Source organism: Rhinatrema bivittatum, chromosome 3, assembly GCF_901001135.1.
Source record: "Rhinatrema bivittatum chromosome 3, aRhiBiv1.1, whole genome shotgun sequence".
Classification (NCBI taxonomy): Eukaryota; Metazoa; Chordata; class Amphibia; order Gymnophiona; family Rhinatrematidae; genus Rhinatrema; species Rhinatrema bivittatum.
This window is the reverse complement of record NC_042617.1, coordinates 390,663,785-390,690,778: the sequence shown is the minus strand read 5'-3', so window position 1 is coordinate 390,690,778 and position 26,994 is coordinate 390,663,785. Positions and strand designations below refer to the sequence as shown.

Sequence of the window (26,994 nt, the reverse complement as noted above, 5' to 3'; positions counted from 1 at the left end):
TAAATAATGGACTTCTCCTCCAAGAACTTATCCAAACCTTTTTTAAACCCAGCTACACTAACTGTACTAGCCACATCCTCTGGCAACAAATTCCAGACCCCACACCATTTAGCTTCACTATAAGAAAGGTGTCAATTTAGAGTAGCAGCAAAAAATAAAGAAAAATCACAATACAACTTGGCAATAAAAAGGTGTGCCTTAGCACTAACTTTAGATAGATCAACAAACATAAGAACAGTGGTAGAGATACTAGTAGTACAGTGTTATTTATTCTTACCGTTAGTCATCAGTGTTTCTGATGTGCTACTGGCAGACTCTAGTCAATGTTTTGTTGATTTAGAAAAGTTAGTCTCTAAAATACACTTTACTTACCAATGCTGTGAATTTGTTTGCTGCTATTCAAATCTGTGATATGCCCTTTCTTATTGGAAAGCTGCATTTGACTTCCACTTACATTCTAGGGGGTCAATGCAAAAAGGTGTGGTTAGCACAGCACTCAGTTTAACCCTCAATTGTGCACACTTTTTTTATGTGCAAATTTTACTGACTGTGCAGCTAAGAGTTTTGGGCACAAAACGTTTGCATGCATAAAATAACATTTAGGAGCATAAAAATGTTTTCAGTACAGAAAGCATGTTTTGTGCACATAAATAATATTTTATGCATGAGAAACACGTTTTATGTGCGCAAAGCTTGTTTACTGCATTGGGAATTTTAAAAAAAGTTAGCTTTAGTGATGAAATTCAGCACACGGTTTTACAAGCTCAGATTTTTGAATCTAACCCCTAATTTGTTGTAAACTGCCTATAGTGACTAACATAGAAAATAAACAATCCAGCAGCAGCACATTAGTTTACAGCAACACGTTTACAGTATTTGAGATGATGCCAGGCAGTTTCCATAGTCAGGTTAGCATTTTTATTTGCTTTTTAAAGCAGTAGTCAGTACAATAACAGACAAGGACGCTTCTCCAAAGCTATATGAGTTAGAGAAAAAGAACCCATGCTATAAACATGCACTTCTGTATTACTGCTCAATTGTCTCAGCAAGTGGGGAAAGCTTATAAATCTATTTTGAATAAAGCAGTCTGATTGCCGTGCGAAGCCACTACTGGCACCTATGAAAAAAGGTCAACAAATAAGGTGTAGGTGACCAAGTGTTATGTAGTATATGAAGCTAGTCCAAGAAAAGGCATTATCCACAGCTCGTTTGTTGACTTTTACGTCTACCTGGAAAGTGTCAAACATTAAATCCTGCTGAGTTACAGAAAAAGACTTCAAAGCCCCTCTGGGGGGCGACTGAATTGGCACCGAAAGAACGGGGGGAAAAGGCGACACGAGAAACAGAGACCAAGCATTAGCACGAAGCAGCGGAAGAAAACAAAAAGGGTCAGAGAAGCGATTGCGCTCCCGAGATTTACTCACGGGTTGGTGCGGTCCTGGGCTACGATCACTGCCGATGCCTCCCAAGTCCGGGGATCTCAAAAGGAAATGCCCCGCGGCAGAAAGTGAAAGTAAAACTCGTCCTTCAAGTGCCGCCTTCCTGTTTGTGACGTTCTACCCCCCCCGGGCTTCACAGCCGCCAAGGCGCCGAATCAAAGCGGAAACGTTCTGCCTCTCCAGGCCGCGCATCTTTAACTCTCGCGGTTGGCCGACAGCTTCCAGTACTGCTGCTACCGCAAACAATAGCCCAGGGGGCCAGCCCCGGCTGCTCTTGCATCCCTCCCAGCCGTTGCCTTCCCGTTCACGTTATTGCCACCCTCCTTTCCTCGTTTTGTCTCCCCCAGTTTGCGCAGCCTACAAGTCCTTCTGAGGACTCCCCAACCAGAGCTGTTCAAAGAAGCCCAGAGAGCAGGTTTCTCATTTGCTGTGTTAAGGCAACAGCAGGAGGAGAAGCTTGCTGAAGCTAAAAAGTAAGCTACGGCGTTTGAGAGCCCGCACCCCAATATACGACGCTTTCTTACCCTTTTCCTTTCCCGGGCTTTTGTGTAAATCACGCACGCACGCCCTATTCTGTTTCAGTGCTGGCCCTTACAGCTGTTACTAATTGGTTTTACACTTTTTAACCGGAGCAGGTTGTAGCTGAGGACTGCCAGGATTTCCATTTCTCTTTGGGGCACTCCCAGTTACGCAGGTTGTATTCGGAGTGGAGGAGTAGGCTAGCAGTTAGACTAGTGGGCTGCAAGCCAGGGTTCAAATTCCACTGTTGTGCCTTGTGTCCTTGGGCAAGTCACTTCATTCTCCATTGCCTCAGGTACAAACTTGGATTTTGAGCCCTCAGGTGATAGAGAAATAACTACAGTACCTGAATGAGATTTGTTGTGACTTGTTTGAAAGGCAGAATGTAAATCAAATACCTTTATTAGTATGACAATTTTACATGTGTGGCCAAAGTAATATGCTGGATTTTTAAAATGGAAAGCAAATGTTGCTTACCTGATGTAACAGGTGTTCTCACAGGACAGCAGGATGTTAGTCCTCACAAATGGGTGACTTCGAGGATGGAGCCCAACCACGGAAAACGTCTGTCAAAGTTTCAGGAACTTTGACTGGCCCCTACTGGGCATGCCCAGCACGGCACCAACCCTGCAGCCAGCAGGGGTCTCCCTTCAGTCTTGTTTCAAAGCTACAGGCAGTGCCGAAAAATAAAATAAAACGAACCCAACACCGCGGGGTGGCGGGTGGGTTTCGTGAGGACTAACATCCTGCTGTCCTGTGAGAACACCTGTTACATCAGGTAAGCAACATTTGCTTTCTCACAGGACAAGCAGGATGGTTGTCCTCACAAATGGGTGAGTACCAAGCTGAGGATGTCCGAACATGCACCAAATGTACCCAACGGCGTGCAACAGGCACAACAACTGGGGTGAAATTTGGTAAAGGGCATCCACACCCTACCGGGAAGGTGGAAGGGTGTTGGTACATCATGCTGGAAAAAGGTTACGCAAGACAGACTGGCCGAAGATGGAATCCTGTCTTCCAGCTTTGTCCAGGCAATAATGGGCTGCAAATGTATGGAGGGAACTCCAGGTGGCAGATATCAGGAAGCGGCACCGATCAAAGGTGTGCTACTGAAGTCGCCATGGCCCTCACAGAGTGTGCTTTGACACGGTCTTGGAAAGGAATGCCAGCTTGCTGATAGCAAAAGGAGATGCAGTCCGCCAACCAGGAGGAAAGAGCCTGCTTACCCACAGGTTGCCCTAACTTGTTAGGATGGAAAGAGACGAATAATTGAGTGCTCTTCCTGTGGGCAACTGTACGGTCTAGATAGAATGCTAGAGCACGTTTACAGTCGAGGGTATGCAGAGTCTGTTCCCCGGAGTTGGAGTGGGGCCTGGAAAAGAAGATAGGTAGTATGATGGATTGATTAATATGAAACTCCGAAACTACCTTAGGTAAGAATTTAGGGTGAGTGCGGAGTACCGCCCGGTCCTGCAGGAGTTTAGTGTAAGGCGGATAGGTAACTAGGGCCTGTAATTCACTAACCCTGCGAGCTGAAGTGATAGCCAAAAGGAATAACACTTTCTATGTGAGATATTTTAGGTCACAGGAGTGAAGAGGTTCGAAAGGAGGTTTCATAAGGCGACCAAGAACCAGATTAAGGTCCCAAGATGGGGCCGGAGGACGTAAAGGTGGCTTCAAATGGAGCAATCCTTTAAGAAAGCGTGTTACAAGGGGTTGTACTGAAATAGGGACACCCCCGATACCTTTATGGAAGGCGGCTACCGCACTGACATGCATTCTAATGGAAGAGGTCTTTAGACCTGATTCTGATAGATGCCAGAGATAGTCCAAGAATTTAGAAATTTATCAGGAAAGGGGATCAAGGGACTGAGAAGTGCACCATGATGTATACCTTTTCCATTTGTAGGAATAAGATTTCCTTGTGGAAGACTTTCGTGAAGCGATGAGGACACGAGAAACTGAATCCGAAAGGTTAAATGGCTGAAGGACTAACCTTTCAACATCCATGCCGTCAGGGACAAGGCTTGGAGGTTGGGATGGAGGAGGCATCCATCGTTTTGAGTGATCAGATGCGGGTCCTTTCCCAGAGGAATGTGCCTGCGGATGGAGAGATCCTGAAGTATGGGAAACCACACTTGGCGTGGCCAGTGCGGTGCTATCAGGATCATAGTTCCCCTGTCCTGACGTAGCTTCACGAGAGTCTTCGACAGAAGAGGAAGTGGAGGGAATGCATAAAGCAGACCGGTTGTCCACGTGAGGGAGAATGCATCCCTGGGCCGAGAGTGCTGGCTCCGAATGAGAGAGCAGTAATTGTCCACTTTGTGGTTCACAGGGGACGCAAAGAGGTCTATATGGGGATAACCCCATTTCTGGAAAAGAGAGGTCGCTACCAAGGGATTGAGTGACCACTCGTGTGGTTGGAAGACACGGCTCAGCTGGTCTGCCAATACATTGTCTGCTCCCGGCAAGTAGGTGGCCCTGAGATACATGGAGCGGGAGAGGGCTTCTGCCCAAATCTGTGCAGCTTCCTGACACAAAAGAAAGGAACCTGTGCCCCCCTGCTTGTTTATGTACCACATGGCCACCTGGTTGTCCGTCTGAATCAAGATGACATGGGTAGATAGGCAATCTTGAAAAGTCCTGAGAGCATATCGTATTGCTCGAAGTTCCAGGAAGTTTATCTGGTGTTTGGCTTCCTCTGGAGACCAGAATCCTTGGGTTTGTAAATTGTTTACATGGGCTCCCCAACCGACGTTGGAAGCATTGGTTGTGAGAATTATTTGAGGATCTGGTAGGTGAAAAGGCAAGCCCCGTAGGAGGTTGGAATGATTTCTCCACCAGGCAAGAGACAGACGGAGTGCATCGGTGATGCGAACAATGGAGGACAGAGGCTGAACAGCTTGGATCCATTGTGATCTCAGAGTCCATTGCATGACTCTCATGGCCAGGCGGGCCATGGGAGTCACATGAACTGAGGAGGCCATGTGTCCCAGCAGAATGAGGAACTGGCGAGCTGTTGCTGTGCATTGAGACTGCAACTGGCAAGCTAGAGACACAAGGATTTGGACTCGTTGATAAGGAAGGAAGGGTTTTGCCTGTAAGGTGTCCAAGTCTGCCCCAATGAAGGATAAGGTCTGAGATGGGATTAAGCAGGATTTCTCATAATTGACAAGAAACCCTAGAGAAAGCAGAGTTCGAATTGTCAGGGTCAGGGAGGACTGAGCGAATTGCTGGGTTGGGGCCCTGATTAACCAATCGTCCAGGTAGGGGTAGACGTGGACACCTTCCTTCCTGAGAAAAGCTGCAACCACCACGAGGCATTTGGTAAAAACTCGTGGTGCGGATGCCAGGCCGAAAGGGAGCACTCGATATTGGTAGTGATTTTGGCCTACTAAAAACCGGAGGTATTTGCGATGAGATTGAGTTATCGCAATGTGAGTATAGGCGTCTTTTAGGTCTAGAGAGCATAGCCAGTCCCCTCTTTGCAGCAGAGGGAGAAGCGATCCCAGGGTTACCATCTTGAACTTCTCTCTGTAAAGGTATTTGTTGAGAGCCCGTAGGTCCAGGATTGGTCGAAGACCTCCTGACTTTTTTGGGATCAGAAAGTACCTGGAATAGAACCCTAGTCCTTGTTGTGATGGAGGAACGGGTTCTATAGCGTTTGACTGGAGGAGAAGGGAAACTTCCTGCTCTAGATGAATGGAGTGATCGGTGAGTTTCCACGCCTGCAGGGGTGGGGAGTCCGAAGGGAGAGTCAGGAAGTTGAGGTGGTAACCCTGTGCAATTATCGCTATCACCCATTGATCTGTGGTGATGTGATGCCATTTTTCTAGAAAGTGGCTTAACCGCCCCCCTACTGGTATGGTAGGAAGGGGGATGTGGCATCTGCTCTCTAATTGAAAGTCAAAAACCCGATGCAGGGCCAGGTTGTGGAGCTGCTGCGGGCTTTTGTTTACGAGACTGGCGAGGCTGCGATTTATGATAAGGCCTCGCAGGCCTAGACTTGGCTAGTGGGGGATAATACTTTCGTGGACGGAAGAATGACTTTTTTGGGTCCTTCTTAAACGGCTGTTTAGAAGGTAAGTCAGAAGGAATGGATGAGAGCTGTTTAAGTGTCTCATGATGATCCTTCAATTCAGCAACAATTTGCTGAATTTGCTCCCAAAACAAATTGTCCCCTATACAGGGCAAGTCAGAAAGCCTGTCCTGAACTTCCGGGCGAAGGTCAGACGACTTAAGCCAAGCCCAGCGTCTGGCGGAGATGGCCGTAGCAGAAAGTCTAGTGGAAGCATCAAAAACGTCATAAGCTGATCTTATCTCATGCTTCCCAGCTTCAAACCCTTTATTTAGTATACTATCTAGGAATTTATTTTCCTTAGTAGGAGGTATGGAAGAATGTGGCTTTATTCTTTTAGCTTTCTTTTGAGCTGATTCTACCACAACAGAGTGGTGGTCTAGCTGTGGTTTCTGAAAGCCAGGTGCTGACTGTACAAGATAGGTAGAGTCAGCTTTTTTGTTTACTGGAGCAACAGATCCAGGAGATTCCCAATTCTTTTTTAGAAGGTCCAGAAAAACCTGATGAATTGGAATAGAGGTGATGACTTTAGGGGCATTCAAGAATTGGAGCAACTCCATCATCTGGTGCCTGTCATCTTGCTCCAATTGAAGCTGAAAAGGGACCAACTCCGACATTTCCTTCACAAAATTTATGAAAGAGGTCCTCAGGGGGAGAACGCTTTCTACTTTCCGGAGGAGAGGGTGGTGAAGGCAAATCATCGGTGTCTGTAGAGGTATCATCACCCCAGGTGTCATAGGGATCAGGTTGCTGACCTGTAGGACCATGAGGGGGCTGAATACCTGAAGGCCCCGGTTGAGGATCCGAGAAACTCGAAGGGATTACCGGGGGCATCGAGAATGTCCTCGATGGAATCGGTGCCGGCATCGGAGGAATCGATGTCAGCATCGAAGGAATCGGTGCCGTCATCGGTGGAGTTGATGTGCGTATTGCCCCCGAGGAATGGATCGGTGGCGAGGGACGACATGGTACCGATGGAACTACCCCCGAAGGGGGAATTTGGTACGGTGTTTCTCCACCTGATGAGAAAACTGTCTGTGACCCGGGTCTTGCCGGTGGGAAGGGCAGTCATGAGCGCTTCCATCCGGGCAAGCAGCGGTGCCAGTGCCGCTGGAATTGGGTCGGTGACCGGTTCCACTCTCGGTGGCGGAGGAGTCTGGAACCGTAGCATCGCTTTGTCGATGGCCTCCTGGACCAGCCGGTCCAGTTCTACCCGGAGACCTGGGGTAACAAGACCCGGCTCAACGGGAGAGGGAGGCTGAGGCTGAGCCGGAGGGACCACCGTCGCCGGTGGAATCGCGGCTCCCAAACCCCGAAGGGGTGAGGGTTGCCTCAATGTCTGCGAGACAGAAGTGGACGGTGCCACTTCTGGTCGAGACTTCTTCGGAGGAGGCTCGGACAGTACTGATGTCGATGACTTCGATTCCTCGACGGTCCGAGACTTATGACGTCGATGGCAATGTTTCTCTTTCCGATCCCCTCGATCTTCGGGGGAAGGGACAGGAGTCGATGGCCGTGAAGTCGTCAATGGTGGACGGTCACCGGGAGGCTGTTGATGATGATGAGACTTCGATGATGCCGGTTCCGATGACGTCGATGCAATCGATGGCGTCGGAGTGTGAGCATGGAAAAGGAGTCCCATCTTCTCCATTCTGGCTTTGTGACCTTTTGGTGTCATTAGGGCACATTTGGTGCAAGTCAGGACATCATGCTCACTTCCTAAACACAAAACACAGACTCTATGTGGGTCTGTGATGGACATAGTACGTGTACAGTCCGGGCACCGACGGAACCCCGACGCCATGGCCGTATGCCAAAAATTTAGCCGCGGGATGGTCGATTGTCAACAGGCCTCGAGGGCCAAACTCGACGGTAGCCGACCAAAACTTATGGTAAAAACTTACCGAAGTCCCGCGGAGGAAAATTTGAAGAAGGGAGACCCCTGAGGGGCAAATTTTTCTTCAAGAATTAGTTTAAAGAATTCCTGTCAGGAATGTGGTAAGAGCTCCTTAACCGCGTGGCAACTGCAACGCGGAAAAAAGAAGACTGAAGGGAGACCCCTGCTGGCTGCAGGGTTGGTGCCGTGCTGGGCATGCCCAGTAGGGGCCAGTCAAAGTTCCTGAAACTTTGACAGAAGTTTTCCGTGGTTGGGCTCCATCCTCGATGTCACCCATTTGTGAGGACAACCATCCTGCTTGTCCTGTGAGAAAAAAAAGTACCAATTAAAAAATAATTATAACCCCATCCCAGTGTGCCTATCCTGCATGGGTGGGGCCATAAACTAATTTGTATTCTCTTTGGGGCAGGGACCCTGGATAGCTCTTTCGGTGCCCCTTTTCCACAGGGTGTGAATCCTTGTAACTTGGGGAAGAAAGGGTTACATTCCAGTGTAGGTAACTACCGGTAACTTCTTTCCTGGAATTCACTGGCGGGCCGATTCAGTAAAGTCCACGGAAGAGCGGGCAAATGCCTGCTCAGGCCACTCTCTTGTGCGCGTGATTCAGCATTTAAATGAGGCCCTGCGGTAGAAACAGGCAAAAGGAGGCGCTAGGGACACTAGTGCGTCCCTAGCGCCTCCTTTTGATCCAGAGCGGCGGCTGTCAGCGGGTTTGACATCCGACGCTCAATTTTGCCGGCGTCAGTTCTCGAGGCTGCTGACAGCCACGGGCTCGGAAACCGGACACCGGCAAAATTGAGCGTCTGGTTCTCGCCCCGACAGCCGTCGGCCCATTTAAAAAATTTTTTTCTTCTTTTTTTTACTTTTTCTTTACCCTTTGGGACCTCCGACTTAATATCGCCATGAATATTAAGTCGAAGTGCACAGAAAAGCAGTAAAAACTGCTTTTCTGTGCACTTTCCCGGTGCCCGAAGAAATTAGCACCTACCTTTGGGTAGGTGCTAATTTCTGAAAGCAAAAATGTGTGGCTTGGCTGCACATTTTGTTTTCTGAATTGCGCAGGAATACCTAATAGGGCCCTCAACATGCATTTGCATGTTGAGGGTGCTATTAGGTTCGGCGGGTTGGACGCGCGTTTTCAGCCCCTTACTGAATAAGGGGTAAGGGAAAACGCGTGTCCAGTGGCGGGTTAACAGTGCGCACTGTCGGAGCGCACTGTACTGTATCGGCCTGTGGCTGAGGTAAAATTCTATTAGTGTGCCCAGATAACACACCAAAGTCACTGAATTAGTGTCCAAAAATAAAATCTTTTCTGTTGAAATCACTGTATTATGGCACAATTAACGCAGACTACAGAGGCACAGAATTCTCATATGTGGTCCTTTTTACAATCTCTTTCCTCTGACTGTGCAGGAATATCTTAAGGCAGGCAAGGGTACTTCTACCCTCCAATGTGTGGAAAAATAGAGTTACCAGGTGGGCAAGGAATCTCTTGAAAGGGCAGGAAACCCTTTCTAAACTGGTAAAAGATGTTACTGTCTCTGCACAGAGAGCTTAAATACTCTCGCTCCCCAGGGGTGAAGACTCGTTTGTGTGGTGTCCTGAGAGATCTTAATTACTTTTACTCACAGTTCATAGTTCTCTTAAACTCTTCTGTTGCTGGGATCCCTTGTGAGAGGAAAGGACTGGAACAGCAGCTCCAGTGGTCTTTTGGATGGGTAGGAAGAGGGGCAGCTAAACTCTTCCCAGATCTTTTAAAAGCACGTCGTTCTTCCCAAAAATGAAGTTAACATTGGAATGTTCTGGTACCAGATCACTACCTCCTCCGACCTCATCGAGGTTAAAAGAAGGGCAGGTTTTCCGTAACCTGTATAGCCCCCAAAACAAGGTTTCCCGTTACCTGAGTCCAGGCGGTGCACAGGGTCTCACCAAGCTTCCTACAAAGTAAAGCCTTTTTAAGCCTAAAATATTCCCAGGCTCCAAAACTTACCCAACAGGGAGCAGAAAGGAAAGGCAGATCCCCCGACCCAACTCTTTAGCTATCTGCAAGGTTTGCTGAAGTTTTTAGAGCAGGCCCAAAAAATTCCAAATCAAGGCAAACACTCCTCCACGCCTCCACTAACTCCAAAAATCAACTTGTACTGCCCTGGAGCTCTAGCCAGAGTGCTGCTATAAAACTTTCTAGCCCTTCTAGACCCCTCAGAGGGTTGGGGCTGTATATGAATGGTACCTCTTCCTCACAACTATCCTGCACTGATCTAACTGGCATAGGAAAACCCAGGGCTTACTAGTGTGACCATAAGGTCCACTAAATAATTATGTAGTAAAGTGAAGCTTCAGGTTTTAATGCTTGTTTCATTTCTGTCCCTGGTCAAATTTTATTTCTGGTCTGGTAGCAGGATACCACATATTTTGCTGCTGTAAATACTCTTTCTCTTGTTTTTTTACTAACTGGTAATAGAATCGCATGGGAGGGGGTCATCCTGGACCTGGTGTTTACCAATGGGGACAGTGATTCTGACATTGTAGTGAATGATCAGCTGGGATCCAGTGATTATCCACAGAATGCATGGGGATTACTACCCTAACATGGGAAAGGTGGGACTCTTGGCATTCCCCTCCCCCCCATAAAATACACACTGATAACAATGGGATACAAACAGGCCGCAATTTATTCTTAGATAAACAATAACCCGAGCCTGTCTGTTAACACATGTCCTCCCCCTTTCGCATCAGCATTGCCATTATTCCACCACATCCCAGTGACATACTGCCGCTGCCATGTACTGATCCTCCCTGGCACGTCCCAGCAGGAAAAACCTACAGCTTGCATAGTAACCCCCACTGTGTGCCCATGTCGTGTAGCAGCCTCACTCCCAGCTACACCTGCCTCGCCATGACCCTCGCATAACAGAGTCTTAAACTTTAACAATGACCAAACTTAAACTCAGGTTACCTGCCACATACAAGGCCCACGCATGTGGATCTTGTTCCCTCCAACTGCGGCCCAACTATCCACTATGTAAAAAAAAACTCTCCAAAGCCTTCTAAAGAGAGTAATTAAAAAGATCTATTACCAGGATTTGCATTCACCAAAAAGTGGGGAGTAGCTTGCTTGTTACGGTGGTTACTACCCCAAACCAAATAAGCCTGATACTTCACGTTCAATACATATCCAGCGTAGCTCTCTGCTTCAACGGCAAGGGAGAATGAAGAAAAGATTATTTATATTCAGACAACAACCAACAAGGACTGAATTACATAGTGTTACCTGCTGGAACTCTCCTGATGGCGTCGGTGTTTCCCTCTGACGCTGGCTTCTCCGTGCGGCTCTGCGTGAATCGGGGCTTGGCCATGCCCCCTTTTGACTTCAGACCCGGCAGAAGTGCTGGGCAGCGCAGGAAGCCTGCCCTATATAAGGGAGCTTCTTCTCTTCTGCGTTGCTTTGGCCTCAAGTGTGTTGGGAAGTTTCTTTGCTGTGTTTCCTGCTGCTTGCTGCCTGCTTGACCCAGACTGCTTTTTGGATTACTCTGCCTGCTGCCTGCCTCTGGATAAGTTGCCTTGGTTCCTGTTGCTTGCCGCCTGCCCTGACCTGGACTGTTACTGGATTGCGTTACCTGCTGCTTGCCACTGGACTACTCTTTCTGGTTCCTGTCATCGCTACTGGATCTACCTGGATTACCAGGTGTGTCCTACCCAATGCCACTCTCCGAGCTTCCGGTTCCAAGAAGCTCAACTACTCAAGGTAAGCGGTCACCGGCCTTGGTTCCACGTACCAGTGTAACACATAGTCTAGGTAAACAAATAAGCATGGGTGTAGCTTGCTTATTGAGGCAGTTACTACCCCTAACCAATTAAGCTAGATACTTCACTTAGATGCAGTTCCAGCATTGCTCTCTACATTAATGGCAGGGGTGGAAGGGAATTGGAACCAAAATGTTACTAAGGGCCAAAAGTAACAGATAAGTATGAGAAAAAAAACAAGTGTGAAAGCTTGCTGGGCAGACTGGAGGGGCCGTTTGTTCTTCTTCTGCCGTCATTTCTATGATTCTATGTAAGTGTATCCCATCCAACCTATACAGGCCAGAACAACTATCCCCTGTCCACTCATGTTTAATCCTAAATTCCACCTCCACTCAACCACCTATCTGATGATTAACCTTCTTAATTCCTTTCTTCCAAAGAGGCTGATCTCTGAATTTGAAATGCAAAATTATGTTCGACCACCCAAATCGGATGGTCAGTATAATATTCATTAAACTGCTCAGATCTTTCCTAGCAGCAGCTAACAAATCCCTATACAACCATACCCTCAAATCATTCTCCCCTAAGTGAAGAACCAAGACTTCCAGGGCCTGGTGACTCCTCACCAAGTCCAGACGTAGTGGTACCATCTGACTCCAGTGCATCTCCTGCTGTCCAAACCAACGGACCTGCTTTTCTGCTTTTCACCATAAGCCTCTTCACAACCCTCCTGTAAGCCCAATGCATGAATGAGAGGCTCACAACCCAGTCACACCCATAATTGATGCAAACCTCCCATAGCTCTGAAAGAAATAAAACAGAATTTACTACCACCCCACCGCCTCATCAAGCTCCCTGGGACACTTTCTACGAATCTGTCCTCATAGAAGAAGCAAACACCCCAGAACGCTATCACCCAATACCCCAAATCTGATCATCAGACAGCTCTACCTCTGCTGCACTAGTGACTACACCGATCCAAAAAGAATGCATTTTATACACATCCACATCCCACCCCACATGCACTGTCACCTACTGCAGCACACTAGCAAATTGATATCGATACATAGGAGAACCATCAGCGTGTACCAAGAAATGTTCCCTCACCAATGGCCTAATTCACATAAATGCTTGTGCACACCTAACAGAGCATGCCGGAACATGCTGCGCACATCCCAAAGTAATGGTGTGTCCCTTTCCTCTCTAATCCACCTCAGACCTGTATATCCAAAAAATAACCTGATCTTCTGATACGGACACATTTGCCTTCATCAACCCCATGTTCTCTGGATGCGCTTCTGATTCAGTCACCGATTCTTCCACTTGCAAATGCAAACATAACCCGAAAAAGCACCACTTCATATGCAGACCAACAAATTTTTGTCAAATGATTCGAAATAATTAATAACGCCACATAACATATCGGTCTGTGTTTGTCCCTCACAACTCTCCCCCCATCTCTCCCAGTCCCTCAACGTATGCTTAACCACGAAACTAACAGTTGGATTTCACCAACCCAAGATCTTCTGAAAAAATGAAAACCCCGCCAACTACACCCTCATGGTTGTAAAAAAGTATCCAGACTACTTTGCCCACAACCCCATCACAACCCTTTATGCAAAAAACATGACACTGCACCTCTACCCTTCATGTAGATGCCTAGGTTGCTGGTGCCACTGATGTTCTAATTCTTTCCCATGCTCCTTCCACCCAAACCTCCAAAGGTACTCCGAAATTGCTGCTCCCCTCATCTGCTTGTGGAGCCAAACTCCAGAAGACATCCCACTTAGAACGAGAGAGAGCATCCGGAATGTGCCTGACTGCAGCCAACACATTCCATTTCAGATATAACACCAATTCCTGCAACAAAGCCTATACCTGCTGATATTTTTCAGACTGCTGATATACCTCCACCACCCCCAGGTTGTCACACCAGAACAAAACGCTTCTGTCCCGCAAATGGTAACCCCACAACGCCAAAGCCACCACAATGGGGAATAATGCCAAAAAAAGTTATGTTCCTGGTGACACCACATTCTACCCAGCAGGCGGCTAATGAATGGAATACCCAACTCCCTGCCAATACCCTCCAAAACCAGGTGCCCCTGCTGCATCCGAATACAATTCAATGTCCCTATTAGATACCTGCTCCTCCTGCATAATGCAAACCCCATTAAAGGATTCCAAAAAAGTTTTCCAAAACCTTCAATTCCTCCTTGACTCTTCTTGACACCTGAATGGAATGACGCACTTGACGAGGAGGTTGATAACCGTCGTATGAAAGTCCTGCCCATTGGAACAACCCTGCTAAGTTCAATGACCTAATCAAAGACTTCATAAGCTTCAGTGTCACCTTCTTAGCCAAGCTCACCAACCTAATTTGCTCCTGCGGTCTCTGCACTTTATCCACCAGTAACCTGGACACCACCACATCTTCTGAGTCTAATTCTGTCCCTTAAAAAGTACGCCTTTCTACCTGGCCTTCCATCTTCTTCCTAGCAATGGGAATTCCAAAATCCTCCGCAACCTCAAAAAAACCCACAAAGCCAAGCTGTGCAAATGCTCGACTGAGCCAGACCCACAAACAAAAAAATCATCCAAATGGAGGTCATGCCTGAGGATTGCACCGTCACCTTTTGTACAAAAGTACTAAGTGTCTCAAACAACAATCCACAAAAAACTTTCCTTGAAAGGCAAAGTTCAGCAATTGAAAACTACTTGGAACGAAAAGCAGGCTCTATGTCCACTTTTGCATCAGGGCCCCTTTTCTTGCTCTCCTACCCAAAACCATCTCTTGGTCAAAAGACATGTAGTACACCGAGCATCTCGCTTTAGGGATAAAATCATCACAAAGTTCCCAGTTGGAAAAGACAAATTCATGATAAGCCTGAATTTGCCTGCCTCCTCCTTCAGGACTACTGCCAAAGGAGACAAATGCATAGCCTCAAATAGTGGTGCTTCAAATGGACCAGCCATGCACCCCAGCCCCAATTCTCCCTCTAATGTATCCCAAACCACCACCTCCAAACAACCTGCAGACCTGGCATTCTTGACAAAACCATCCCAAACCTGGGGCTTCATAAGGAATTACAACCCCTGCCCCCTTCTCTTAACATATCAGCAGCTGCCCTATTAGGGTAACTCATCAACCATCCTAACATCGCTTCAGGTCTAACAGTGTTAGGGCCAAAGAACTCAGGACTTCACGGCTTGGCTCAATTACTGACACCCCCAGCTGGGCACTTAGCACACTTGTAGCGGATTGTGCTGCTCCACAGACTGAGCACACATGCCGAAATTTGCAATCGGGAAAGAGACAAACTATCTTGTTAAACACCAACACAAGTCCGAATTGCCCACCTGCAACTTTGTACTACTACCCTCCCCTTCCCCCTGCCCCCGACTCACAAAAGGAACTTGTCTGTGCCATCCCACCGCCCACCTTACTTCCCCCATGCCCCTTATTTGTCATTTGCGTTAACCACACATTAATATCCTGTGTACCTCACATCATGAAGCAATTCCTCTCCATTTTGTCACAAAACTGCTCATTGTAGTTTAACCAAACCCACCCCTAATAGTCCTTAAATGCCCCCAAAATGCTGTCAGCATAATGTTAGTAAAGTGACCCACCACACTAGCCATATGCAGAAAACACCTTATCTAATTAACTGTATTCCTAGTAGGGATGTGCAGACAAAATGTTTATGTTCATAAGTCCATAAGTCGAAAAGGGGGGTCAATTTCGGTCAATATGGACATATGGAGAATTCCATAAGTTGAGTCTATGTCCATACGTGCACCGGTTCCCTAAATAAAAATTTAAACCCCTCACCCTCCTTAATCCCCCCCCCCCCCCCCCAAGACTTACCAGAATTCCCTGGTGGTCCAGCGGGGAGTCAGGAAGCCATTCCTCTATTCCTTTGCGAGGAGCACGTGACGTCCGCGTCACGTGGTCCACCGCGGTTCCGCTCCCGGACCCCTCGTTGGACACAAACGGAACTTTTGGCCAGCTTGGGGGGGCCTCCTGACCTTTTGGAAGGTAGGAAGGGGATTAAGAAGGGTAAGAAAAATAGAAAGAAGGATAAGAGGAGCAAGGGATCTAGGAAGGTTCCTCCTGACCTCCCCAAGCTGGCCAAAAGTTCCGTTTGTGTCCAACGAGGGGTCCGGGAGCTGAACCGCGGTGAACCACGTGACAGCCGTGTCACTCCGACGTGACGCAGACGTCACGTGCTCCTCGTAAAGGAATAGAGGAATGGCTTCCTGACTCCCCGCTGGACCACCAGGGAGTTTTGGTAAGTCTTGGGGGGGATTAAGGAGGGTGAGGGGTTTAAATTTTTATTTAGGATCAACGATTGCGATTTCCAACGTATTCAACATAGCTATGTTGAATAAGTTGGAAATCCGATCGTTTTCGCCTCATCACTTTTTTAAGTTAAAAAAAAAAAAAAGTAGCATTTTACATATGTTCAAAACGAATGCACACCCCTAATTCCTAGGAACCTTCCTAGATCCCTTGCTCCTCTTATCCTTCTTTCTATTTTTCTTACCCTTCTTAATCCCCTTCCTACCTTCCAAAAGCTTAAAAATATCAATATAATGATGCTTCCTAATTTTCTTCCTTAACATTCTTGGAGCACCTTCCTACAGCTCAACGAGGGCCACCAAGGCCGGATGCTCCACTTCCTCCCCTGGACTCTCCCCCACCTCAGCCCTCTTATTCAGCCTAGCTGCCCCCTCTGAAGACAAAGAGGACAAAAGTTGATGAAGAAGATAAATTACCCCCTTTTGACCTCTTCCTGTTTCCTTTCTGTCACTGAACCCCCCCCCCCCCCCCCACCAGCATCCATTGTTTACCTTTTCATCCTCCAAAGGTTTGTCACCATCTTGCCTCGAGCCACCTGCAGCTGACCCCTGAGGGCGCACTTCATGGTCCACTGTCTCTGGAGGACGCTTTGCTACTCCAGTCCCTACATGCTGCCTCCTGCTGAGATGTTCCAGGACCCATCACCACCATCCACTGTATCAGAAATAACAAATCAAGAGCATGCACTGATACGAGCACCCACCACCTGTCCCCTACCTCTCCTTATCGCCTGCTCTTAACAGCCTGTCGTTGAACTGTATTAACACACCCCTGCTGCCCCCCCCCCCCCCCCAATGACCCCGGCACTTCCCATGGCCCCACATGCCCCATCCCTCCCCAAGTAGTACTTCTTGCACCTGCTAACCATCCCCCCACACCCTCCCCCCCACTTCCCAACCATCTCGACATTACCTGTGACCCAGCCATAACCCCCATAATTCCACCCTTGCCACCCTGCACCTGGCCCCTAAGCTAAATGCCAGTCAGACAACCCTTCATAACAACCACCCTTGGATCTGCTAATCCCTATACCTCTGCTAAAGCTGCCGCTTGAGCATCTATACCACTGCCCACAGCAGAAATAGAGCAGGCGGCTAGAGCCCTGAAAGCAAAACTCGGCACAACTTTTCCCCCCCCACCCCCCGCGTAATAACTCCTCCAAAGGCACTCACCTGACCAGAGCCTTACCTTTTCCTTTCTTACCCCCTTGCCCTCCTTTGTAAACCCCTTTTGCCCCTCCTGCACTGCAACCCCCAAGACCGGTCCTGAAACCCAAAGCTCTTTCCCCATCCCCCGCTTGCACTGAAACCCCTGTTCCTCCTGAGCCTGCCCCCTTTTCACCCATGGCGCGATGAACAATTGCGCCATCAATTAGAAGCCTAGCATCCACCACATGAATGCCCCCTAAGGACAACGCCATTGACGCCCCCTCCCCACAGCCTCTGTGGTCGACTCCTGTCTCCTACCTGCACATGTCCAATCTCTCCCATCTCTTGAACCTCACCAGTAACAGCTCCAACACCCTTAGCCACAACTGACCTAGGGACAATCGCCAACTGCCACGTACCGATTCCCCTTCACTCACTGCAACCTCCACGTTCTCTGCGGACTCCACCTCCTCGCTTCCCAGCAGACCAGCCACTACCGCAGGCCTCCACCATTTCACCGTCACCTCGGCCAGAAAACAATGAAAAAAACCCGTCACGGGCTATCGGGAGACTTCGATGACCACCAAGTAAGCCAAGCTCACGCTCGCCACCCCCCCCCCCCCCCAATCTCCCTATCTCACTTTACACCTCTTGCGAGTACCAACCAATCCCAATTTGCAGCACCTTCAAAAAAGCCCTCCCCAACCGCCCTGAATGCCCAGAAAATCGAAAAGGCGACAAGGGGGGAGGGGAATGACCTCCAGCCACCCTACCTTATACTTAACCAATTAGCTTTCATGTTTTTTGATGCAACTGCAACGTTGCTCTCTTCTTGGATAGAAGAGGGGAAATGGGGGAACTGGATTCAGATGACATCCAGTTCTGGACCCCACCTTTTATGGTCCATGATATTGTGATATGCAGACATTATGGGTAAAGCAAGAACTGCTTCTACGACCAAGTACAAAAGCAAAGTACATTCAAACAGCGTTGTCTAAATTATCAATAAGGCTGCTTACCCCAGTAAAAATGTTGCTAGCAGTAATTTTGTTATGATTTGACAGTTGCTTGGTTTTGATTGTAAATATTACTATCTTTAATAGAAACATGGGGGTAACCTGCACGGAGCGGCAGTTACTACCATAAGAAACTTGCTGGGCAGACTGGATGGACCATTTGGTCTTTTTCTGCCATCATAACTGTTACTGTGTTACTGGATGGTGTGGTCAGTATTAGAGTGCAGGGGATGAAGATTCATTCAAAGAGGAAGTAGAGAGCAATTTGGCAAAACTAAAAGGAGATATAAGGACATCTAACCTTTTAATTGGAAAGCAAATGGAGGAAAGAGGAAGAAGAAGCTACTTTGGTTTGCTAGAGAAGTAGCTGAAAAGGTAAAGAAATGTTAACATTCATAAACTATAAGAGATCGCAAAAAGAAGACGAAAGACAGTATCTGGAAAAGCTAAGAGAAGCTGGGAGACCAGTCAAGCATGCAAATGGAAGAAAAAATGGCAAATATGATAACATGTGGGGGGGGGGGGGGAATATCTTTTTTAGATATGTCGGTGATTGGAGAATGTGCCAAAGTGTTATTCTGAGTGGTGAAAGGGGGAGTGGGGGGGGGGGAATATGGAGAGGATGACAAGGAAAGAGCAAAATTGCTTAACAAATACTTCTATTCGGTATTCACTGTCAGGCCGATACAGTAAAAGTCGCGGGAGAGCGGGTGAACGCCCACTCTCCCGGCGCGAGCACAGGCCACTCTCCTGTGCGCGCAATTCAGTATTCAAATTAGGGCCAGCGGTAAAATGAGGCGCTAGGGACACTAGTGCATCCCTAGCGCCTCTTTTTGGACAGGAGCGGCGGCTGTCAGAGGGTTTGACAGCCGATGCTCAATTTTGCCGGCGTCGGTTCTCAAACCCGCTGACAGCGGTGCTGGAGCTGCATCTAAGTGAAGTATCAAGCTTAGAGGGTCATTTTTCAAAATGCGATAAGGCGTTTTTGCATGCGTTAAGGGCTTATCGCATGCGAAAAGCCCCGTTAACGCATGCGATAGGCCCTTACCGCGTGCGATCGCACCATATCGTATGGTGCGATGCAAATTCCGAAAATAGGAGGAGTTAGGGGTGGAGAGTGGGCTGGGTTAGCCTGTCTGCGAACAGCTATTGCACAGTTGTAACGCCGATTTTAACTACACCTCTTTGGATTGCGTTACGCTGTGCGATAGCTGCTGTGACCGTGCGGTAAGGTTTCATTGCCATTTGCGATGTCTCCCGTAAGTCTGATTTCAGCTGAATTGACAGGTTCAGAGCCTTGGGGGGGGGAGTGAGAGCGAGCGAGCCTGGCCATAATATCATGGCCCATAGGTAGGTATTTGTATCCCTATGGTAGGCCCACCTAGTATCTCGAGGTGGGGTTTAGGTAAGTGTGTAGGGGGTTAGGGGCCACTTTGACATTCTACGTGACACCTACGAACAGAACAGTGGTCTCTTGTGAAGATTTGCTGTCCATCAAGCTAGGTTGAGAGAACCTTGCCCAAATCTCATCTTGGAGTGAGTTTCCTCACTCTGAAGGCCAGCAAATCTTCACCAGTGGTCCTGAGAGGGACCACTGGTCAGGCTCAGAGTTAGAAGACAAACACACACTAGTTCTTTTATTAGACAGTATACTGAACCACCAGAGGTGGCAGTAGTGAGCTGGAATGCCCGGCTGGGCTGTAGTCCCTCAGACTCTGGAACAGCGATCCCTGAAGGCTGAGCTGTAGAGAAACTGAAATATAGTGAGTAGGCAAGGTATGCAGAGTTCATGGACAGAACCTGATGGTAACACTCACCCAGGCTCACACAATATCTCATAGAAGCCCAGGAGCTGGAATGAAGTAGGCTCTCAAGGAACGAGTACCTGGTTCCAGGGAAAGCTCTGAGAGTGTGATGGTAACTCACAGATGTAGTAGGCAGCGATGACTTCCAGGCAGAAGTGAATTCTGAAGAAGTCCGGGAACGAGGGCCCTCGAGGAGCGAGTACCGGTTCCAGAATGCAACCTACAAAGTAAGAGAGAACGAGGCCCCCGAGGAGCGGGTACCCCTGGTTAGTCCGAGGAGGCAGAGTAGCGTAGATAGAAAAAATCCTTATCCGTATCCTTATCCCATCCTTGCTAACTCGAGTTGTTAGCAATTCAGAGACCTTTAAATATCTGAAGCGGATGAAGTCATCTCAGGGGAACGCCCCTGAGATTTGTGCCACTTCTGGTACTTGAGGCGGGCCGAGCTGCGCATGCGCCCCTAGGCATCAGGTCAACATGGCGGATTGCAGCGTCGGGCTGGTCCAGGGACGCCGGATGAGGACGACCAAAAGACGCTGCGGCAGCCAGCCTTCCATCAACCCCGGAGGCAGTCGCCAATGCGGTAAGGTGGGCGGAGTGGAGACCAGCAGCGACGGTTGCAACAGTACCCCCCTACAAAGGGCGATCTCCTTTTCGGGTACCAGGTTTAGGTTTTGAAGGATGTGCGAGATGGAACTGAAGAAGCATCTCTTTGTCCAAGATATTGGTCTGAGGCTCCCAAGAGTTTTCTTCGGGGCCGAAACCTTCCCACTTTAGAAGGTATTCAAAAGTCTTGCCTCTTTTACGAACATCCAGTATCTCTTCGACTTTGTATAAGTCGTCTTCTGCATTGATGACAAGTGGATCTTGAGTCTTGGAAGAAAATTCGCTGAGTATGTTGTAGATATCAGCAGTGATGGATGCTGCTGGGGACGTCACTGAGATCTTCAGTGGAAGTGGCGAAGTTGGGGAACGTCCAAAGCCCACTGTTATACCGGTAGGTGGAACCAAGGCCGACGGCCGCTTGAGTAGAGGTTCTCGGCACTGGAGGCTCAGCGAGTACGTTGGGTAGAAGACTTCAGATAGTCCAGGTAGACCAACAGCGAGACTGGATCCAGGCAGGGTGATCCAAGGGGCAGGCTGAGAGTAGCGCAATCCAGTCACAGTCCGGGTTGAGGCAGGCGGCAAGCAAGCAGGAACCAAGCCAACAAATCCGAAGGCAGGCAGCAGGCAGAATAATCCAGTAACAGTCCAGGTCAAGGCAGGCAGCAAACAAGCAGGAACCAAGGCAACAAATCCGAAGGCAGGCGGCAGGCAGAATAATCCAATAACAGTCCAGGTCAAGGCAGGCAGCAAACAAGCAGGAACCAAGGCAAAAATCCGAAGGCAGGCAGCAGGCAGAGTAATCCAAAGGGCAGTCTGGGTCTGGCAATCAACAAGTAGCAGGAACACAGCAAGAACTCTCCAAACACAATAGTGGTCAAAGCAACACAGAAGAGGAGAAGCTCCCTTAAATAGGCCAAATCTCCCGCGCTGCCCGGTGGCTCCGTCGGCGTCTGACGTCAAAAGGGGGCGTGGCTAAAGCTCTGAATTGTGCAGAGCCGCGCCGCGGGAGACACCAGCATCAGGAGAACGCCGACTCAAATGGGAGGTAACACCCACTTCAAGTTGTAACACAATAGTGGATCTTCTAATTTGATGAGGGGACTCCTCAGCTCTTCCACTAGACATCTGAGAATGAAATTGCCTCCTGCCCCTAAGTCCACCAGGGCAGGAGTCTGAACCGTGATCGGTCCGTAGGTCAAGGAGACTGGGAGAGAGAGTGGAGGAAATGTCACTGTATGGCCTAAGAACAGTCCTCCTGCAGGACTTAGGCCCGTCCGTTTCCCAGACGAATGGAGCATGTAGAAACATCATGGCCGGGTTCACCACAGTACGTGCAAAGGCCGCGCTTCTTCTGAAATCTTCTCTCCTTTGAAGTCAAGCGTCGATGACCAAGTTGCATAGGTTCATCTATATCAGTAGCAGGGATTACTGAAACCATCCGAGGTGTACAGACAGCACTGGCCTGTTTCAACCCGGGTAACACCCTAGGCCGGAGTTCCTTCACCTGGTCCCAGAGCCGGTGATCAATCCGAGTGGCCAAGGCTACTAATTCGTCCAGCGAGTTAGGTGTTTGGCGAGCAGCCAGCTTGTCCTTTAAACAGTTCTCCAGGCCTCTGCAAAAGAGAGTCTTGAGACATTTGGGGTCCCAGCGAAGTTCTGCCGCAAGAGTTTTGAACTCTATGGCGAATTCAGCTAATGATCTGTTGCCTTGCTTCAAATCCACTAACGCAGAACCAGCTACAGAAGTTCGAGCAGGGTCATCGAAAACGGATTTAAACAAGTCCATAAATCCTTTTATGTCCTGCAAAATAGAGTCCTTGCGTTCCCACAAGGTGGATGCACAAGACAGGGCCATACCATCCAGGTATGAAAGGATGTAGGTAGTCTTGGAGAGAGCTGTAGGAAATAGAGACGGCTGTAAGGCAAAGTGCATGCAGCACTGGTTCAAAAGTCCTGGGTCTTCTGGATTTCTCCGGAAAAGCGGATTGGAGCTGCCAGTGGTACAGCAGTCTTCAAAGTTACCTCTGATAACTGACCTTCTTGGTTGGAGGCTGTGCCTTGAACCTTCTGTGTATGTAGCTGATGAAATGCTGAAGTAAGTTTCTCCAAGGCGTCTTGCTGCTCCACAATGCACTGGGCCAGGCCTAGTATGGCCTGCAAGGCATTGAGTTGTGCCAGATCCATGGAATTAGCAATCTGTTATTATTTAGGAGAGTTGTGGGTGGATCCTTGGGCCGGTGGCAGATGACCACACCCCCAGGGGAAGATCTCGAGAGGGACCACAGGTCAGGCTCAGAGTTAGGAGACAGACACACACTAGTTCTTTTATTAGACAGTATACTGAACCACCAGAGGTGGCAATAGTGAGCTGGAATGTCCGGCTGGGCTGTAGTCCCTCAGATACTGGAACAGCGATCCCTGGAGGCTGAGCTGTAGAGAAACTGAAATATAGTGAGTAGGCAGGGTATGCAGAGTTCATGGACAGAACCTGATGATAACACTCACACAATGTCTCATAGAAGCCCAGGAGCTGGAATGAAGTAGGCTCTCGAGGAGCGAGTACCTGGTTCCAGGGAAAGCTCTGAGAGTGCGATGGTAACTCACAGATGTAGTAGGCAGCGATGACTTCCAGGCAGAAGTGAATTCCGAAGAAGTCCGGGAACGAGGGCCCTCGAGGAGCGAGTACCGGTTCCAGACTGCAACCTACAAAGTAAGAGAGAACGAGGCCCCCGAGGAGCGGGTACCCCTGATTAGTCCGAGGAGGCAGAGTAGCGTAGATGGAACAAATCCTTATCCATATCCTTATCCTATCCTTGCTAACTTGAGTTGTTAGCAATTCAGAGACCTTTAAATATCTGAAACGGGTGACGTCATCTCAGGGGAACGCCCCTGAGGTTCACGCCACTTCTCGTACTTGAGGCGGGGCAGTGCCGCGCGCACACCCCTAGGCATCAGGTCAACATGGCGGATTGCAGCGTTGGGCCGGTCCGGGGACCCCGGACGAGGACGGCCAAAAGACGCTGCGGCAGCCAGCCTTCCATCAACCTCGGAGGGAGTCGCCAATGCGGTAAGGTAGGCGGAGTGGAGACGTCTGGCAGCGACAGTCGCAACACACCACATGCTGTCTGTTACACATACACACACACAGTCTCTCAATTCACTCTCACAAACTCTGTACAAGACTTCAGCTTCCCTCTTGCCTCTGGGCCTCCTCTTTGTGTCCCTTTAACCCCTCGACCATCTAACGGTCCAACAGACTCCTTCGCAGGCTTTCTACTTTGGATATATTTTTAAAAGTTTTTATTGTGAGTTTTTGCTTCCAAGGCCAATTTCTTTTCAAATTCTCTCTTAGCCTGTGTTATCAATGTCTTACATTTAACTTCCAGTACTTATGCTTAATCCTATTTTCTTCTGAAGGATCCTTCTTTCAATTTTTTAATGAAGCTCTTTTGGCTAAAGTAGCCTCTTTCACCATCCTGGATAAAGGTAGGTAGAAAGTCACACTGAATTCTCCCAGTATCTCTCCCAATTCCATAGAATTTTAGGAGAGCTAGCAGGTAGTGGATTGTGTTCAGTTCTGCAAGGTTCAATGCAGCAACTGCTTACAAGGAGACTTTCTAAAAACCACACAGGAGATTACCTCTGCACAATTAACTTTCACCTTCAAGGGTAGTCTTCCACCCCCTATAGATGACATTCATCCCACATACAAGTTCCAGTGGGATATACTGAACTATATTGTATCTCTAAATGGAGAAATTAATTTTTCTAAGGGCTGCTGAGCATATAATATACAGGCTTTAAAATATATACCGTATATATATATACATACAAATATAAATAACACTTTAAAAAGTTGTCCCATTTAGTCACTCCATGGAATAATCCTGCATGCTCCCTTCTTTGATTCTTATTTTGAAAATAAAAGGTGGGCCCAAGCAGAGAAGAAATATTCTGACAAAAATCTTTAGTGAAAATCTGTTCCATTCTCAAGATTTCATGTACTGTGAAATAATAATTAAAGACCAATGTGCATTTTTTAAAATGCATATTAACCTCTTTAAAGAAAAAACAGCAGTTCTGCTGTTTATTTTTTTAGATAAGGAGTGATGACTGCCTGGAATGTGCCAAGCAAGAAAGTATAAAACTTTTCAGTTTGCAGCATTTGACATTTTTTGCTTAAGAGATAGTTTTGTGATTTTGTGAAAGATTTTAACTGTTTCATCAAAAAAATGTCCCAATTAAATTCTAACTGGAAAAATTTACCAAAAGCTACTTTTCATAATGCTATTGCAAGGGCAAACAGCACAATGTTTTTGTTTTTGCTGTAAATGTTCTTGCACATCTCTGCTATCAGCACCAGCAGTGGCTCTTCCAATTGTACTATTAGTACACCAATAGAAAAGGTGACATCTAGTGGTTACAAGAGTAAACTTGAGACTTGCAAGCATAACTGCCACTGAAATCTAAATTTGACATGCCGGAGTATAGTCCTGGGCTTTTAATCTCCCTTCTAAAACTACTGAATTGATGAAAATAATTTTAATGTTACATCTCTACACCTTTTTCAGAATACTCCGACCTTTTTATTATGCCCATATTTAAAGAAAAACATTCCCCAAGTTGTTCATGCTTTATATACAGTTGACATGCAAGCATTATCTTAAATCCAAGATTTTGCATAGCAGTAACCATCTCACAAGAATGATATAGTAGAGCAGTTGGTGAAAACTATGGCAAAAAAAAAGAATAAATCTTTTCCAACTTTCTGCAGCTCTGGTCTTTCCCTCTTAATTCTCTACTATTCAGTTCTGTCTCTCTTCTTTGGCTTTTCATACATCCTTTCTCACTTTCTTTTCCCTTTCATCTGTCCCTAACCAAAATATTCCTACCTGTTCTTTTTTTTTCCTGTCACTTCTCTCTCTTCCCTTTGGAGCCAGCCTAGCTTAGCAGCACTGAGTCCCAGCTCCCATTACAGTCACTGTCACAAGCGCCTTGCGGTCCCACCGCTGAGGACTGTGTGTCTTGCCAGCACTAGAAATGGAACCTTTGTAGGCTCCGCCCCAACTCTTTGGAACTCCTTGCCTCCCAATATGAGGCTGGCCCCCGACCTCCTAGCCTTCAAAAAAAAAGAAGCTATTAAAAACTTGGCTGTTTGAGGTAGCTTTTAGCCCCAGCCATTAACATAAGCAACAACAAGCACAGTATCCGACCTCTACCACAGACTCATACCCTTGTCAGTTAAACTTCTCAAGTCATGCAGAAAGCCCTTCTTGCCTACACAGGTCACCCCAACCAAAAAGAACCATTAAGCAAGAAACAAATTTCAGCCCACTGTATCCCCCTCCCACCTCCACCTCAGGACACTGTACGACCTCCCAGAATCTATGTTTAAGTGTTAACTAAGTTATGTTATTACTCTGCTTTGATTATTTCTCTTGCTATTGGATCTGAGGTAACATATCTGATTATTAATTGTAACTCACTTTGAACTCTCTTAGTAGAAAAGCATGTCATAAATAAATGGATATTTGCTATCATCTTATCGTTGATGCTTGTGTCAAACATGCATTAACATGTGCCTGCTAATTCCCTTACATTATCAGCATTAGTGCAAAATATGATGGTATCTTTAAAATGAGCGTGCGAGCTCATATACACATGCATATGCGAACATCCATGCGACCGGACATACACTGGAATTTTAAATCATGTGTGCAGTTACATGTGTATGATTTAAAATATACCCACTGCATGTATGTGTGCTCCTAATTTTAAGCCATTACTTGAGCTAACATACTTTGTGTATCTTCCTTAGGACTTTGTTGGCTATAACATGCGCAGGTAAGCAGATTTTAAAACCTGCTCGCATGATGAACATTCCCGTTTTACCAATTAGTTTACCAGTTTGCCCAGTCTCTCTTGAAGTCATCCAGACCCCTCTGGTTCTTCAGCCTGCATTCCACCCAGCTCACCCAGGCCCCTTGCCCTGTCGTCTCTGGTCTCAACAGAAATTTCTGAAACTTGCAGCTCATCAGGAGCAGCAGTAAAAGTATGTGACTAACAAGCTGCCGCGGCTGCTGGAATTAAAATACGGATTTAACTTTTTGGCCTGCCCAGGAATGCCTCATCATGCCCTGACACGCCCTTACTCCGCCCCTTTTTCTTTTTCTCATGCCTGCATATATAAACATGTAATTTGTGGCTTTTAAAATATGCGTTGCTCATGTGCAGTCCAGATATTTGCATATACGGGCATTTTAACATGAGCAACATTTTTAGAATTTACCCCTATGTGCATGAATGTTAGCGTTACCATTTTTCTCCAACAATGAAACCTGACCTGCATGCAGATCGGAATTATAATGAACCT

At 47.5% G+C, this 26,994-nt stretch overlaps 1 protein-coding gene and 1 long non-coding RNA gene across 4 annotated transcripts in view; one reads left to right on the top strand and one right to left on the bottom strand.

Annotated features, from left to right (window-relative positions):
- The window catches only part of ASRGL1 (asparaginase and isoaspartyl peptidase 1), a 90,418-nt gene extending 88,300 nt beyond the window's left edge, over positions 1–2,118 (bottom strand). Inside the window, exons 1-2 of one of the 3 annotated variants that reach the window (XM_029595636.1) lie at positions 1,425–1,607; positions 373–457 (exon numbers count right to left, since the gene is read on the bottom strand). In XM_029595636.1, coding sequence (XP_029451496.1) covers positions 373–439 — 67 coding nt within the window. In that variant the 5' untranslated portion in view covers positions 440–457; positions 1,425–1,607. Of the gene's footprint in view, positions 1–372; positions 458–1,424; positions 1,608–1,963 lie in introns of those variants that run through there. The other 2 variants (XM_029595638.1, XM_029595637.1) reach the window with 2 other exon arrangements.
- LOC115087910 overlaps positions 1,711–26,994 on the top strand; it is a 148,870-nt gene continuing 123,586 nt past the window's right edge. Inside the window, exon 1 of the long non-coding RNA XR_003855657.1 lies at positions 1,711–1,912. This is a non-coding gene — a long non-coding RNA (uncharacterized LOC115087910). The remainder of the gene's footprint in view (positions 1,913–26,994) is intronic.